The sequence below is a fragment of the Halyomorpha halys genome, unplaced genomic scaffold, assembly GCF_000696795.3.
Source record: "Halyomorpha halys isolate HHAL.00 unplaced genomic scaffold, Hhal_1.1 Scaffold108.1, whole genome shotgun sequence".
In the NCBI taxonomy this organism is placed as follows: domain Eukaryota; kingdom Metazoa; phylum Arthropoda; class Insecta; order Hemiptera; family Pentatomidae; genus Halyomorpha; species Halyomorpha halys.
In genome coordinates this window covers 1,681,254-1,698,790 of record NW_027112950.1, presented here as the reverse complement: position 1 = coordinate 1,698,790, position 17,537 = coordinate 1,681,254, and the positions used below count along the sequence as shown (strand labels likewise).

At 32.0% G+C, this 17,537-nt stretch overlaps 1 protein-coding gene across 1 annotated transcript in view; it reads left to right on the top strand.

Annotated features, from left to right (window-relative positions):
• MED23 (mediator complex subunit 23) overlaps positions 1–16,991 on the top strand; it is a 44,758-nt gene extending 27,767 nt beyond the window's left edge. The window contains exons 15-22 of the mRNA XM_014415937.3: positions 2,163–2,305; positions 4,179–4,314; positions 4,979–5,078; positions 7,823–8,047; positions 11,367–11,526; positions 12,927–13,211; positions 14,386–14,592; positions 16,464–16,991. Coding sequence (XP_014271423.1) covers positions 2,163–2,305; positions 4,179–4,314; positions 4,979–5,078; positions 7,823–8,047; positions 11,367–11,526; positions 12,927–13,211; positions 14,386–14,592; positions 16,464–16,782 — 1,575 coding nt within the window. The 3' untranslated portion in view covers positions 16,783–16,991. The remainder of the gene's footprint in view (positions 1–2,162; positions 2,306–4,178; positions 4,315–4,978; positions 5,079–7,822; positions 8,048–11,366; positions 11,527–12,926; positions 13,212–14,385; positions 14,593–16,463) is intronic.
• Positions 16,992–17,537: the final 546 nt, after the last annotated feature.

Below are 17,537 nucleotides of genomic sequence, written 5' to 3'. Positions count from 1 at the left end.
TTTATACATCAAAATATACTATTTACACAAAAAGAGCATATTACAATATCATATTAAATACATCAAAGTTGAAAGCTCAGACCCAGATATTATTAAAAAATGGATTTGTGCGGAATGTGAATGTCAAACATTAAGAGATGAGTTGGTGCGGCAAAGAAGAGCTAAGAGGGATTTCTCCACTCGTCACTTAGGCTGGGTTGAAAACAACGCGCACCGGGTATATGTGGGCAAAGCAATGACGCCCGCCAACAAGCACCTCTACTGGTTAGCCAGGCAGAAGCAGAAAGTGGTGAAAATCAAGTACGTCTGGTTCAGCGGAGTTAGGGTCAGGTGCAGGCAGTCCGATGGGTACCCAGCGGTCACCATAAGCAAGACCAGCGACTTAGACATCTTCAGTAGAACTCGGTATCCAAGTCACCACAATTTTTTTTGTATAGAAGATATTTTATTTAAATTTATTTTCTTTTTTTTCACACTTCAGTAATAGCACTTATAGAATTTTCTCTATTTATATCTCCTCTTTTTTGAATTTTTTATAACTCAATCTTTATTGACTATTTTTTTCAAATTTCGATAACTCGAGCCATAAATTTCCTTCAATTTCTTATTTTTGTTACACTCTATATAATCGTAACACTATATAAAATGTTGTTATTCTCTATCCCTCAACCTTTTTCCTTTTTCTTACTTTTCCATTTACCACCCCACAGTTATGACTAATGTACTCAGTTCCTGTCATGTTCCTCAGTCCTACTTCGCTCCCCTTCTCCTATCATTTCTCATGCAGAATACATATTTGTTGAAATTTTAAGAATATCCTCTCCCCTGTTATTTGCTATTGTTTATCAACCTCCCTGAGTTCCACTCGATCACACCTTTGAGTCCTCTTTTGTCCAATTCATTTCTACTTATTCCAATGTTATCATCACTGGTGATTTTAACATTAACATGCTCTCTCAATCCAGTGATAAATCCTTTCTTATTGACGTAATATTTTCCCTCAATCTTTACCTCGTTCCTTATTCTCCCACTCATCACACGCAATCCTCGGACATCTGGTTAGACCTTTTTATATGTGACTCTCCTATAAAAATCCTTTTCTCTTCCCAGCACCCCGTTCCCTTCCTCTCATCTCACGATCTGATCCAAATATTGTACGACCTATCAGTCAAATGTTTTACTCCCAAAATCATATCATACCGTAATCTGGACCTCCTTTCCTATGAATCCCTCCAACCTGACCTTGATTCTATCCAGTGGGACATTATACACTCTTATAACTCCATCGACCCTATGTCTCCACCCTCATTTCATATCTGCAATCTATATTAGACATCCATGCTCCTCTCAAAACCCGAACCTTATGCTGTCCAACTGCACCTTGGCTTACTCCGGAAACGAAGGAAATGATAAAATAAAGAGAAGCAGCTAGACGCAAATTTCGTCCGACCCGCCTGCCTGCAGATAATACACATTTCAAACTTCTCTGCAATGCAACCCAATTAGCAGTTCAACGTGGTAAATCCCTTCACATTCATTACACACTCTCCAATGCTCCTGATCCTAAATCCTAGTGGAAAATACTCTGAACTTTATCCTCATCAGAATCCAATATTCTCAGCTCTCTTCCAATAACATCTGACGATTTCAACAACCATTTTACATGCCATGCTACTGACCCATCAATCTTTCCTGAAATTCCAAATAACACCTTCAATCCTGAAAACTTCTTTTTTTCCCAAAAACCAACTCTCAAACTTCCTAGAAGAACGTTCTAGTAGTTCTAAAACCCTTCCAATTTTCAAATCCCATATCTTCAACTAGCTTCTGTCCACCCAATTCCGGAAGAATAACAATTGAAAGTTTCAAAAAAGCTTTATATATTTTCTGTATTTTATGTCTTAGATCTTCGTTTATAATTGTAAATATGTACACTAGCTATTTACTCTAAGGCTCCAAAGCCTAATTTTGACTCCTGTAAATTATTCTAAAGGGATCAATCCCCGAATAAATAAAGATTATTATTATTATTATGTGCTCTTCTATCTTGTTATCTATTTTCCTCTAGTTGGTTGAAAAGTCGATACACATTAAAAGAGTTTTGTTAAAAATTAATTTTGTAAATATGATAATATTTATTATCATAATACTTTGTTTTTAAGGCATTAAGAACTCAGGAGGGTAATGAGGCCCAAGTATGTTTTTTCATCATTCAACTTTTACTCTTCAAAGCTGCAGAATTTCGTAATAGGGTTACTGAATTTGTTAAAGAAAACTCTCCTCAGCATTGGAAACAATCAAATTGGTATGTATTTCTTTATTGTTAACTCATTACGGCTAAATAGTCTATTCATTAATTACATCTGTTTAATGATTTTTAAATGAGATGTTATGTCTTATTGTATAAAATTATGTTCAATAAAAAATAATATCTTCAAGGATACAAAAGTCATTTATTAACAAAAGTTACAGTATAAAGGATATAATTCAACATTATGAGGTTTTATTGTTGATCATAGATTCAATCTGAGAAGATGGTCGGGGGTGCAGTCATTGAAATACACAAATAATGAAAAACACAAATAAATAAACAGCCTGCACCCCGACCATCTCATAATTCAAAATTAATTAATTTTTTTAAAAAATAAATATTATTAAAACATAATTGCTAAAGCTGCATACTTCATAATAACTATCTTTTAAGTAACAGTCTATATAATGAGTAATTAAGTTGCTCCTGTGGTAGATATCAATTTAGTTTTACAGTTAAGATTCAGCTATCCGTAAACTTATATTAGCTCTGAATTGTACTCACCGGGACCTCATAGCTGGGTACATAAATGGTAATGTTTAAGGCTGGCTACAAATTTTTTATGGCAATCCTTGGATCTGAATCATTTGAGACAAGAAAATTGGAAATTGATTAAACCATTCTTTGATAAAAAGTTACATATTTAGAAACGGACTGACAAAACATGTTTACAAATCTGGATTTTTTTTTAGGAAGTCTAGTAAGTCAACTCCAATAAATTTTTTGAGGTTAAAAACTTCCAATTTGAATATATTTTATTCTAAATTATCATAATGTTGCATAACGTTTCGGGACTATTGTTCCATATTCATGTACAGTGTAAAGCAATTTTTTTCAGCCTTGTAGATAATGACATAATTTCCTTTGTGAAATTAAAAATTGACTAATTATGAGGTTTATTAAAGTATTTTTTAACCTCAAAAAATTTATTGCAAATGTTTACAAATCGTTCTAAACCTTCTTGGAATATTTTGAACTTTCTATTCATAGTGTAATTTGAGCAATGAAACCTATGTATTGCTTAAGTCTATAGCTCAAAATATTGGTATATAAGCACAGGTGAACACATTTGAAAGTCATTTTCAGGATCATAAGCTTGGCTTATTTCAAAACATTCATAGTATCTAGTCGAATAACTTGGATTTTCAAAAACAGAAATCGACTTAGCCATTCGCTCAGTCATCTCATACCTACAAACGGGCAGGTTATAATAAATATTTATTTGCCCTATTTGTAGCTTGTTGGGTAAAAGTATCAAGGAAACCTGTAAAGATTATTTATATTTCACAATATTTATTAGTGACGATACAGTTATAAGTTACTTAATGAAGTTAATAAGATTTTGTTCGATAAGTAATAGCCAAGCTCCAACAAAAAAAGACCCATTGGCATGGGAATGAAACATGTAATAAGTATCCCATGGCGCTGTGAAAGCTGACCTTAAAATGATGTTTGATCAGTGCCTAATTTGTGCCCTATCTCAAAAATGGTTCATTTTCGGGCTTTAAAACCCAACTTATGTTTGATAGGATGTCCATGTTAAAATCTTTAAAACCCAACTTTTGTTTGATAGGATGTCCATGTCAATATCTTTAAAGCCCAATGTGTACCATCTTGATCGGCCAACTTACCTTTGAAGTTCAAAAGAGTTTTGAAACCTTTCACTTTCTTTAATAACTATTTTATTTTTAAATTTTCATAATAATGTAAGAATCAAATTTGAGATTTGTCAGTTCTCATGAAATTTCCTTTCTTTTGATGCCAATCACTCCTGAGAGCCGGAAAACGAATCAAGACTGTCATATTTTACATATATTTATGTATAATGAACTCGGTTATATTATTTTATTTATTTATTTTTTTACAGGCATGAGAAACATTTAGCATTCCATAGAAAATACCCAGAGAAGTTTGCTCCTGATGGAATTCATGAGCAAACATCAGGTTCTCCTTTTCAGTCACTTCCTGTTTATTTTGGCAATGTGTGTCTCAGATTTTTGCCCGTAAGTATCATTCCTTGGTATCTTACTAGTTATTAATGTCTACAATACTTAACCTCATTAAATTATTTTATATTTATATTTAGTAGTCTATGTTGAAATAGAAACTCAGCTGGGTCAAATAACATTGGCTGAGATTTTGCCATAATTAGTTGGGGATATTACACTTAATTTTTCTTTTGGACAAAAATAAAATGACAATTATTTATTTATGTTTCATTGTGCTCCAAAAACCTTGGATATGAAATGAATGTTTCATTTTGTTCGCATGCTTGGTTTTGGGAATTATGTCTATTCCATTTGGAATTCACTTGTTGTCAACTGATTAATGATACCGCTAGAAACTGATAAAATTGAGGTTTGAGTTTTGAAACATAATATTATTTGAAATGATAAAGATAGCTTAAGTTATGTTATGATGTGCTCATCTTCTGGAGTGTTTTACCTGATTATCATTTCAATGTATATTTACCAGCCACATCTAGATAAGGAAATTTCTTATGTCCATATCGTGAGACTGTAGGATTGTATTTACTTGATTTTTAACATTCCTTTGGTGTTAAGGTGAGAAAGAGAACTAAAAATAGAATGATTAGATTATTGTATTTTATCAATTTAGCTATATTGATTACTGACTAAACTTTAAATTAAATTTATTTTTTATTAGGTTTTTGATATTGTTATTCATCGATACTTAGAAATTCCCCCTGTTACTAAATCTTTGGAGACTCTTTTGGAACATCTAGGAAGTTTATACAAATTTCATGGTAAGTTTATTTTTTATTTTTTTTTTTATGCCCCTAAATAAAAAAATAATCTTTACTCAAAAAATCTTTGTTCTTCTATTCATTTAAAAATAAGTTTTATACTCAACGATAACAAGTTTTTTCCTTACAAGCCTAGGCTATACAGGTGCTCAGAGGTAAAGTTTGCAGAAGCTATTAAATTAAATACAACTATGTTGAAGAAGCCTTGTAAAAAGTTGGGTTTCTAACTTATATATACATACACAATCTGAAAAATATAAAAATAATAATTACAAATAAAGGAAAGTTAATGCTTGTAGTTTCTTAGTCCCAAAATCACTCAGTCTGCACCTGCTGTCTAGATAAAGGAAAATTAAAATTTACTTGACTTTAATCTCATAAATGTCAAATACGGCTGGTGATACTGATACTGCTGATAATAGTGCTGTAAGGTCTTTGAAAATAAAGACTGGGAAATGAGGAAGGCTTCTCAATGCAGAATTTTTATTTTTATCTAATTAAGTTTCCTTAATCTATGTAGTTTAATAATCCTATGTAGTTTGAAAACAAAAGTAATTATTTTGATCAGTAAGCTTTAGCATTCTATGCAAAGTCAATAGTTTAATAAATCAATTAATGTTTCTGGAAAGCAGTAGTTAATAATTAATTCCTTAAGGAAATAAAAGAAAAAATATTTAAAAAATTAAATTTGAACATGTTATTGTTTTTTGGGGTCCATTCTACTCCATCTCCTGAACTACATACTCACTACTATAATTAAAACTTTTTTCTTATAATATTTGCATATACTTGATACATATCTTATTTCCACTTCTTTGAGTTTTTTATTTTTGGCTTGCTACATTGTGGCCTATAAGGCCTATTATACACCATCACCCCTATAGTGATGTACTTAGAGCTCGAGGTTTGTAGAATCTATAAATCTAATTAGGCTTTTAGTTTAGGGTTGATCAAATCCCACTATTTCGGGTACATATCAAACAATACAAACCTCAAGCCTGCGGTCATACCAACAAATGATGTATGCTGTTACAGAATATACACTGAGGAGATCCAGTAAGTTTATGTTGAAATATGTTTATTGAGTCTACAGTGACCAGGTCCTTGAGACTTAGAGTGACCTGTCAAGTTGAAGCATTATTTCACTTCGGCTGCCACAGCATCCATCTAGGAACAGCTTAGAATGTAGCTTTTTTTTGGCTTGCCAATATAGTTTAGTTTCTAAGCCATAAACCACCTTTATTTTACTTTTTCATAACTAAGGCTTATACCACACATGGGCTCCAGGGTAATAGGAGTAATCCCAGAAGCATTCCTTGCTAGCCTGTCAGCTTTCTTGTTACCAGGTATGCCACTGTGACCCAGAACCTATCCAATACTGACTGTATTGTAACATGAAAGTTCGTTAGGTTCTGCATTGCAGTCTTCAGCAACTCTAGATAGTGTAATGGTGTTGTTAGATACCCCTGGTCCATTGCTGCCTGGCTGTCTGTATAGATTTTTATTTTTCTAACAGCAAGCCCTTCCTCCATCAGAGTACCAGGACAATAACTTTATAACAAGTATTTCTGATTGAAATACTGATGTGTACTTGAGTAGAGGAATATATATTCCCTCTTTACACCAAATGCTACAATGCTGCTGAGCCTTGGGCTGTGAGAGAGCCATCCATGTAACATGTAATTCCATTAGTTGGTCTGTGTATTTTGGTTCTGTCTATTTTAACACTGAATTTAGTTTCTTTATATCTGCATATTTGGACTTCTGAGCATTTAGAAGCCACCATGTCTTCCTCCATCTGCTGATTAATTTTTCCAGGACTTCAGATTTTATGTCTTGTTTCATCAGCCTATACATGGTGTTTAAGGCTTGGGCTGTAATCTCCTAGTGCAGTAGAGCCAACCTAGGCATAACTTCCGTTAATCCTGTAGTAGTACTCATAGCACTTACAATCATTAAGCATACTAGTTTCTGCTGTTTATCCAGCAAATTCCTGAATATCCCCACGTTGGCTTTGTGACTCGTGCTGAATACAGAACCATAGGTCTGTAGACCATTCTTGTTTTAAGCCTCCAAATCTTGCCTATTGCTCTTTTACAGCCCCATATGCATATGAGAGCCTTATTATTATTATCCTTAAGTTATTTTACAAATTTTTAATTACTTGTATTTTTTTTTTTTTTGCTTTGCCAGTTTGTTATCGTTGTGTCATTCTATTTCTAGTTTCGGTCAGCAAAGATACACAAATAGACGATTTCACAAGGTTTTACATTTCATCAAGATACATATAATACGAAAATCTGTCTGTCTCCCATCCACAGCTTTTCTCCAAAACTATTTGGTCAATTGTTTTAAGCTTTGGCACCTAAGTTATAGGTTATTTGATGATGATTCTAGGAAATCCTAATTACCAGTTGCCTTTTCATTTATAAAAGTGGGTTGATTATATGTTTCCTATGGCCATTTATGAATATAGAAGAAATATTCTCAGTGTTTAGGGATTACTTTCTCAAAATATAACAAACAAAAAAATTGGCATCGGCATGTGCTTGTGCAAGTTGTACTTTTTTGACCTTCTTCAGCTTATTATTAAGATATGTATTTTTTCTTGAATATACTGATGTTTTCTTCAACCATTATCTTTTAAAAAATTCATTTCTGAAGTACTATCTCATAAATTTCAGTTTAATTGTTATTTTTAAATACAGTATATTGTTCTCAATTTTTAATGTAAATTGTTCCAGATCGACCGGTGACTTATCTCTATAACACGTTACATTACTATGAGAGGGTACTGAGGGATAGGCCACAGCTCAAAAGGAAATTAGTTGCAGCAGTTCTAGGGACTGCCGAAGGCTCGAAGGGGTGGCCTCTTTCTGAACCTTATTTGAGTTATATGCAGCAGCAGTTAGAGAAATGGACACCTGAACTTGATTACTACGTTAAACTCATGAGGAGAATTGTTGAAAGTATCCTTTACCTCTGGTTCATTCAAATTTTTATTTTATACTATTTCAGTTTATTTTTACTTTTCAATATTATCTGTAATTAGCTGATGTCCAACCCTTTGTACCTAAATTATATTACTGAGCACGGTTCATGGAGTAGAATATTATAATTTTTTGTTTAGTTGAATATTTATTTATTTTTTTGGAACTACTACTAAAGAAGGCATTAATTATAGAATGTCTATTTTATCAGTTTTAAAAAGTTTGAAAAGTAGAAGGTTCAGCATCGAATCCTTACCATTTCTAAATGGTAAATAGGTACATTAATAGCTATATTTCATGTTTATATTACAAATTTTATATTTTATGGGGGGAGTGGTATTTGAAATGTACATGTTAGAAAAAATACTTTTGTACACGATGAAGCAAAAGTAGTGTATAGATTTTGATAAAATTAACATTGGACCATTTTTACACTAATCCTCAACTTCTCTTCAAATTTAACCCGAATCGTATTAGCCATCTTCAAAATATAGTGTAACTTTATTAAACTTAAATTTAAACATTAAATTATATCAAATACATTTTTTATAATTGTCAAAAAATTCATGGTTGTTGGGATCTTGATTGAAATTCACTGCTGGATAATGACTTCTTTATAATAATTCTTGATAACTGCACTTAAATTAACTTAAATATTTTTTGTTCTTACATCATCACAGTTATTTTATCATTATCATAATTAAATAGTTCACTGTTTAATTATTATCTATAAATTGTTAATAATTCTTAATTTATTCTTGAGTAAATTTAACTTTTTACATATTAAGTTTTTTCCATACTATTAATATTAACCAATTTTTCTTAATATTCACTTTTCATTGTTCTATTTCTAATGCCTTTGTTCTGTTGATTGTAACAGTTAACACTTTTTGATTTTATTTGTCAAGAAACATAAAGTATCACTACAATAGGTTTGCTGAGAAAAATCTATTTACGCGTGGGTAAGGATAATTATTGGATCGAATATGATAAAATCAATGTGGGAACAACTAGATACTTACCACACTATGCCTGCAAATTCCATCAAAATCAGATTTATGGTTTAATTGGTTATGCTCATACTAAATTTAACTTGACAGACAGACACATTTGCAAAGTTGTAACAATTTTTTGTTTCCTGCAGGAATGCAAAACTTCCCTACCTTTAGAGTACCAGAAGTTCTGCTCTTCAGTAGAAGAGGGAAAGGAATTTAAGTATGGTTTTACTGAAGAACTTCCTGGTAAACTATTTTTTTGTTCCCTTGGGCATTGAGAAATAGAATGTTGAATCCCTTGACAGTGGAGCAGGCCATTTATAACAGAATTTTCTGAACTGATGAGTTGTGTACAGTATGTAAACATAAAGTAAAATTACTCAATTCTAAGTCTTCAAAGTTGCGTTTCTGGCCTCTCTATGTGTTTGTAGAGGGAGCAAGCGGTTCAACCACAACTCACCAGAGCGCTGCACCTCGAGCCTCACTGAAGCTCTCAAATTTACATATTACTTCATTATGTAAAAACATTGTTATTTTTATATATTAATAATCTCTGTACATTACACTTAACAATATCGATAAAATGATTAATAAATGATACCAAAACAATGCACGAAACTATCTCAAGTAGACATGTACCGACTGCTTCTCGGTCACAGCCACATGGACTAGGGATATAAATAAAGGGGCTCTAAATCCCATCTTAGATCATTGATCCACAGCCTTACCCGGGCCTTGTCCTAGCACTGGTGGCGTACTTATACTCTACTTGAGATAGAGAAGTTCATTTGCCAATCGATTCTCACAAGAGTTGTTTTTCTGTACACATACTAAAGATGGTGGCTTATCTCCTCTCCTTCTCTCCAGCAGTCTTAGTTCGTCTGCTTCATCTTGGCAACTAAGATTGTAACCTGATCCTAAACGATTACATTGGTTCATCCGCTTCATCTCGGCAACCAGTGTAGTTAATACCGTCTCTCCCCAGCTCTAGTCCGTCTGCTTCATCTCGGCAACTAGAGCTGTATTTAGCATTATCAGCTTACTGGTCAGTCCGCTTCATCTCAGCAACTAGTAAGCTGGCTCCTTTTCTTGGCCTTTTCTAGTCCGTCCGCTTCATCTCGGCAACTAGAACTGTTACTCTACATCAGACTCTCTCTTATCTAGACCTCCTCTATCTGCATCAGTGTCTAGGGCTCATCCTCTTGCACGGCTGTTCCTAACTTACTATTGAATACGCCTTGTCGAGGGCCTTCTGTAGAGTGAATATCAGACTGAAGAACCGCCTAAGACCCAGACTAACCCCGACATGTTCCTTCATGTAACCTAACTACATCTGATAACTTTCTCTGATAGGCATAGTAATGTTAATAACTATTAACAACAGACCACCAATATTAGAACTATTATTTATTTATCAGGAGAAGATGGTCAGGGGTGCAACAACAAATAATCCAAAAAAAAAAAAAATCAACAAATAAACCAAAACTTATTTCTTTATATTTCTTACTTTCTTCATTTCCTATTCTCCATATTTCTTCTCCCTCGTTCCTTCCTTTTTCATATTTTTTTTTCCAGACACTGTATTTATTTTAGCTTATTGTTTTACTTATCTACATAACTTTCTTGCCCACTGTATCATATATTTCATTATTTTGATTTAAATTTTTTTTCTCATTATTTTAGACACTACTTACATATCTCATCATGTTAAGTTCATTTACATTTTCTTCTGCACCTTTCATTATGTTTATTGCTTCAACACTTTCCGTTTTGAGTGATGGTTGCCATCTCTTTTTTTGTTTTGTTTTTTAGTCCTGATGAAGGCCTGAAATTCAGGTTGAAACCTCAGCACAAATAAATAAATTTTTGTTTATTTGTTTACTGCACCTCTGACCATCTTCTCTTCATGTTAATCTACCATCAACTATTAACACCTTATTATTATTAATTTAATTTATTTTTTTATAAATAAAATATTAGAGCATTCACCATTTTCTCTGCATATTGTGGGTAACGGTTTAATATTGCTAAAAATGTTTTCACAGCTCCTAACAAACAGTAATAAGAAGTTGGGTCAAACTGGTATTATACTTACATTTTACATTATTTAATTACATTTTAATTTAATTTTCCCATGAAATGCTTTCAATGGCATGTAATGCCATTTTCTTATGAATACATCCAAAGTGTTATGACAGACAAGTTTTTAGAAATATCATTTTTAAGATTATTTATCTAAATCTTTTTTGAAGTAAAAATTGTTTGTGTTGAATTACAAAGTTTTCCTGAACAACTTACAACAGCGATGTCGGGAGTTGCTCAATTCCCATCAACTGATTGGAGGTTTAACGAATTCCCTAACCCTGCTGCTCATGCACTTTACATAACTTGTGTTGAATTGATGGCAGTCCCTGTGACATCCAATATTGTTGCAAATAATTTACTTGATGTTATAATAAAAGGGTAAGTATCTTCTAACAAATAATTATCATATTTAAATATGTATGTATTTAATTAATACTTTAATTGAGATTTTTGGCTGCTTTTTGAATGAATAATGTTTATGCCTCTAGTAACACCCTACATAATGACCTTAATGTGCCTTTTGTCCGTATAACCTTCAAATGTTCTAAATACTATCATATTTCTTCTGACTGTCCTAATCCCTAGGCTTAATTACTACCTAGCACCAGTTATCTGTATAATCCTCCTCAAAATTGAAATGACATTGGTTCCGAAATCATATATAAATGAATCTTAAAATTTGAAGTTAAGGGTGTACAATGCTATCATAAAGCTCTGATAATAGATTAAGGCTCTAACTGGCACCCTAGAAAGCAGAATTGAGGGATTGGAAAGGGAAGTACTCCTCCCAGTAACCGGAGCATCTGGGATCAAAGTCTTAACACATAGAGGAGAAAAATTGACTGAGAACTGTATGCAGACTGATCAAACAGTATCTTGTGATATGAAGTACAAAATATTAAGATGAGTGGAGTATGTTACTTAGATTAACTCATCAGGATGCCTGTACACTGCAATAAATACCATAATTGTTGACAAAAGATCATATGGGAGGCTAAAAACAACTGTGGACAAACAGAATGGAAAAAGATGCAAAAAAGCTGCTTATGACAAACTAGAAAGCTGTTGGCCAAGACTTGCAGGCGTGAAGAAGGCTGGTTCGGGTGGCCTCCCTACTATAAGATCTACAAGATCTAAGAATCTATGGAAAACAAAAAATATTTATACATACTACGAGACCACCTGATATTTTGAGTCCTAGGAATAGCTAACAGCTCCTCATATGACCTGGTTTATGATTTTTCGATAACCATATACTCAGCTTCCTTTGGCTTTAACACCAGCAAAAAGGCTGACAATGGTAGCTTGGTTTGAGCATCTGCATTCTAAATATAAATATTTACATATGTCAGGATTATGATAAGGTAAAATCTTCGCTAAATACTAAATATGGGTTTCATAGCTCCTCAGAGTGCATGTTGGTTTTCAAATCAAGCAGAATCTTGTTTGACTGTGTCCCACTTATAGTGTTCTTGGGGAATGTTGAGCCTATGATCATGACCTGCTCTGCATTCTATTCGTTAAGGGCTACAATGCTGTGAACCACTATTTCCAACAAATTTTTATATCTATGGTAAAATGAATACAATCATGTCATTTTTAGTTCATCTATTCACCAGGTCAATTGAATGTGTGAAGGAAGAATACTTTCTTTCTCTATAATATATGGGCTGTTCTCATTTCCCTTGTGCCATATTCTTTTGGGTCTCATAAAACAATAAATATTTTATATTCTGAATACAGCTAATGATTGATACCTTATTATTTTTTGTTTTTAGTTACACAGTCATTCCTAGTAATCAAATTCAACTGTGGATCAATTCAGTTGGACTTGTCATGGCAGCTTTGCCAGATTCCTTTTGGTCCGTGTTGCAAGATAGGTTGGTCGAAGTGATCACCTGCCCAAAGCTCTTGGACTGGCCTTACAGAAACTCTCCTTTCCAACTCTTCAATTTTTCAACTACTCACAATTCTTATTTGGATAATAAGTTTTCTTATACTTTGGCGACTGCTCATGCTATTTGGCACCATGCTGGTGTTGGACACCTTTCAACAATTCCACAGTATGTATTTTACTATTATTAAGCTTACTACTTTTATTTAAGTCATTTACATATCCTTATTGAGTCAATAAAATCAGTGTTGCCATCAACTAAGTTATTCCATTATATGGCATAGTCTCAGTTCTTAATAGCCCAACTCTGGGAATAAATCATACTGTTCAATAAAAAAATCAAATAATAATTCCCAGAGTTTTGTCATTTGGAATTGAGATACATTGTATTTACCACATTTGAAGTTGGCTATTAATCCAGCACAATTCACCAAAGTATGTGCATGTGCGTGTGGAGAGATGGTGTATGCATATTTGTATAAATAATAAAACAAATGTTGCATTAGATGTGCATTTTTTTATTTTTTCCTTCAGCCATGAAAAGAAGTGGAATGCTTAACAAATATCTTTGTTTTTACTGGAGTGATCATTCTTTCAGACAGATAATTAAATTCAGAATATTTTCACCTATTAAATTATTCTCTTTTACCTTTTTGCTTTTATTTAGATTTCCGTCCTCACTATCCAAAAAAATAAATAATATTATGTCAACAATCTTCCTCTAGTTGCTAAGAAGAAGTTTGCTTCTTTGACCTGTTAAATTATAAAAAGACAATCTATTGACTGATCTTGACAGTGTCAATAGCTGTCACCTCATGCCAATAATTAGATATAACAAATAAAAGTGCAACTTATTAATAATTATAACATTCTATTTAATTTTTAAAAAATTAGGAATTCACAAAAACTCATTGATATCAAATTGAATGACAATAGTAATTGTCACTCTAACAAAAAATATTAATATTGGTAATTTTAATTTCAAACACATATTAAAAGGTTTATAAATAAATCATGATTGTAATAAATGACTTAATTTAATTTTTTTGATGGTTAAATGAAAAGAAACCATAAGTCATTAAAAAAATTTCTTTGCAAAAACAGAGGAAAATGCCTTTTCTTGTAATTAAAGTTTTCACTTATATTTCCAAATTGGGAAGTTTTTAACACATCTGATTTCTGGTTGCTCTCTCTCCTGAGGAATTTTCCTCACCTCTATTTATTTGAAACTGGATAATTACATACAACCTTATTTTTTTCAAATTAAAGATTATGGTGTCAGTAACTGTGGTTTACTTTAGTACTTAAGTTAAGAATTAAACTTGTAAGTTTTTTTTTCCTAGGTTTGTAAAAGAAAAATTGACAAGAGTTGTTAAGACTGAAGAGCAGCTTCTGTTCCTGTGCCACCTCATTGGGCCTTTTCTACATAGGTTCAACACTGATCGACAAAAATGTGTTTTTGATCTTACTTTGGAGTTATATACGTGCCTCGAACAGGTAGACAAAAATGTTCCTGTTCTCAAGTATATGGACCCAATATCTGATTTATTGTATCCTTTTTGTTATTAATTTTACCTATTATCTGAGTCAATTGGTGTTATTTGATTATTTTATTTATTTATTTTTTTGGTATCATTTCTTACAATATTGTTGTACAATTATATTTCTTTGCATATAAACTTGTCTCCTAAAAGTATATTTGTAAAGGAAATGATGAATGATCATCTTCAACTATTCTCATAAATCTTCTCTTAAGTCCATTTTTACGGTATTCTACAACTGTAAACTGATATCTTCCCTGAAGAATCCAATTGCATTCTCTTTAGTCATACCTCGCAGGTCTTTGTCAGGTTCACTTCCACCACTGACTTTCTTTATTTTTTTCTTACAGAAATATAATCCAGGCTGTGGTTATCGAAAAAGTTTTTAACTTGAAAGTTAAGGGAGAGTTTTAATATTTTTGTATTTCATTATTCTCAAGATGCTGAAGACAAAGTTGGAGTTTACCACCTCAATTGTTTCCCTGAAATTTCTTATTTTAAATTTAAAAAAAATGAAATATCATTTTTTACATTCACTTACCTATGAATGGAATATGTAGTAAGGGAAAGTATTGCGATCACGCAAAATTTTGAATTTGAGTTTATGAATTGATATTTCTCTTTTTTTCAATTTCTAAATTTTAAACTAACGATTTCGATTAAACTCAGTGAATGAATGAGAAATTAAATGCTCTTTAATACCAGATAGATTTTATCCTCATTGAAATAGTTTAACAGGGCTTATATGCCAAATTTTCAAAAAATCTTTCTCTAAAATACAGTTAATTTTGTTTAGTTAAATCCAATCCACATTATTAGCATAATAACCAATGTATAAATAAAAAATATTACAGAATTTTCTTTATACCTTAAGGGGAAAGTAGGAAAAATAGATACGAGGAGAGGATGGTTGGGGGTGTGGTCAAAATAAAACAAAAATAAGTTGATGTAACTTATTTAATCGTGCCAACATTTCAGCTAGAGTTTCTAGCCTTCATTAGGGCTAATAACAGAACAAGATAACAACCAATGAATATAGAAAATAAAAAATAAAATATAAACAGAATGACATAAAGTGAATAATTTTATAGAATGGAATTAATAAAATAAAGTGATGAGAGAAGTGGAAAATAAAATGTATACGTAGGTAATTAAATAAGTAAGTAAAATAACAGAATTAAGGAAATAAATTGTATTTATTTTGACCGCACCCCCAACCATCTTCTCCTCGTATAAGTCATCCACGGTCAACTATCTCTCATAATTATGAAAAATAGATACATATTTATCCGATTCGAGACCTGGGTTCAGACAAAAGTTTTTGTTCACAATTTTTGTCTTCCCTGGTGGCTAGATTTTTTTTTTTTCAAAAAACGAGCTCACTAACTTACACTTAACTTGGGTTGGGAACGCCCGTAGGTTAGTTAGGGAAAGTTGAGTGATGTGCGTGCTGCACCAGATGGTAATTTATACACAGATTTTGTGATATTGTATATTGCTTAATCATTATGTTTATTTATTTCCCTTTTCCTACTTCTAATTTTGTATGAGGGATTAGCTGAATCCAATTTAGACAGACTGAAAATTGCCCAGAGTGAAGAGGCTCCATTTAAGGCGTTGAAGGGAGATTTTTTTTTTTTTAAATATTCAATAATATTTCACTAAATATTGTAGTTATTTAGAAATATCTTATTATTTTATATCATTAGCGTTCAGGTAATTGCTAATGTCTGTACACTTAATTCTGGTTTAAAGGGATTGAGATTATTATTTTTGGGAGTGTGGGGTTATGTCATATTTCATTTAGCAATAATTTGATTTATCGAGTGTTATAATTTTTATTTTGATTATTATTATGATCCTTAATAATTCATTGTTAGATATCATATAAAATATATGTTCGTCGGCGATACCATGAAGAGTGAAGTGGAAACATTTATCAGGAAGCTACGGCCAGCTTTGCAAATGAGACTGCGGTTCATAGCCCACCTGACAGTAGAAGAGATCAATGATAAACAAGAGATGGTTGCGCAGACTAATATGCAGAGCAACATCCATGTGGCGCAGAACAATATACAGACCAACATTCAAAATAATATTCCGAGTGTTCCAAGTAGTATGCAGAACATTCAGAATTTACAAAATAACATTCAGAGTATTCAAAATAATATTCATGTTGCTCAAAACAATTTACATTAGATTTTGATATGTGTATAAATGTACATATGTTTTATAATGTATAAAATTATATTTTCTTGTGTTCAATTCCATTCTTGTTTTATCATCAAAGTGGCATTTGTAATAAAATGTGTTGTTATTTCTATAGCAATCAGAGTGTACATATAAATTGAGTATTCCATTTTATATATGTATAAAAATGAAATTTATAAATATTTTTAAGTTAACATTTTATTCATCTACAAATAAAGAGAATTAATTTGTTATATGAACACTTTTTGTACTGATAAATTTAGAATTTCATTATAAATTCTGATTCAATCAAATATTTATTTTCCTGTTCCCCAATCACATTATGTTTCTGTTATCTCACTGAGAGGATTTGGAAATAAATGTGTGAGGTATTGGAAACCTCTAACTCCCTTCTACTTTCCTGTTGAAAAAAAATGAACAAAAGTTTCAAATAAAATTGTGGGGCTTCCCATTAACATAGAGCACTACAATGTATAGAACTATGAAACAAGTTGGCAACTGTACAAGTATAGTGTAGAGTTTCCAGGTTGCTCTATTAATGGAGAGGGTTACCCTAAAAAATTCATCTAACTTAAGCTTCCATCAGCCTAGTATCTAATCTAATTTGTCCACCATTTTTGCTTAAAGCAATAAATTTCTATATGTTTGGGACAACCAGCAACAATAAATTAAAAAAGATGGTATTTTGTTGGTAAAAAAAGCATTATATAATTAGTCTACACATAATCACATTTCCGAAATCA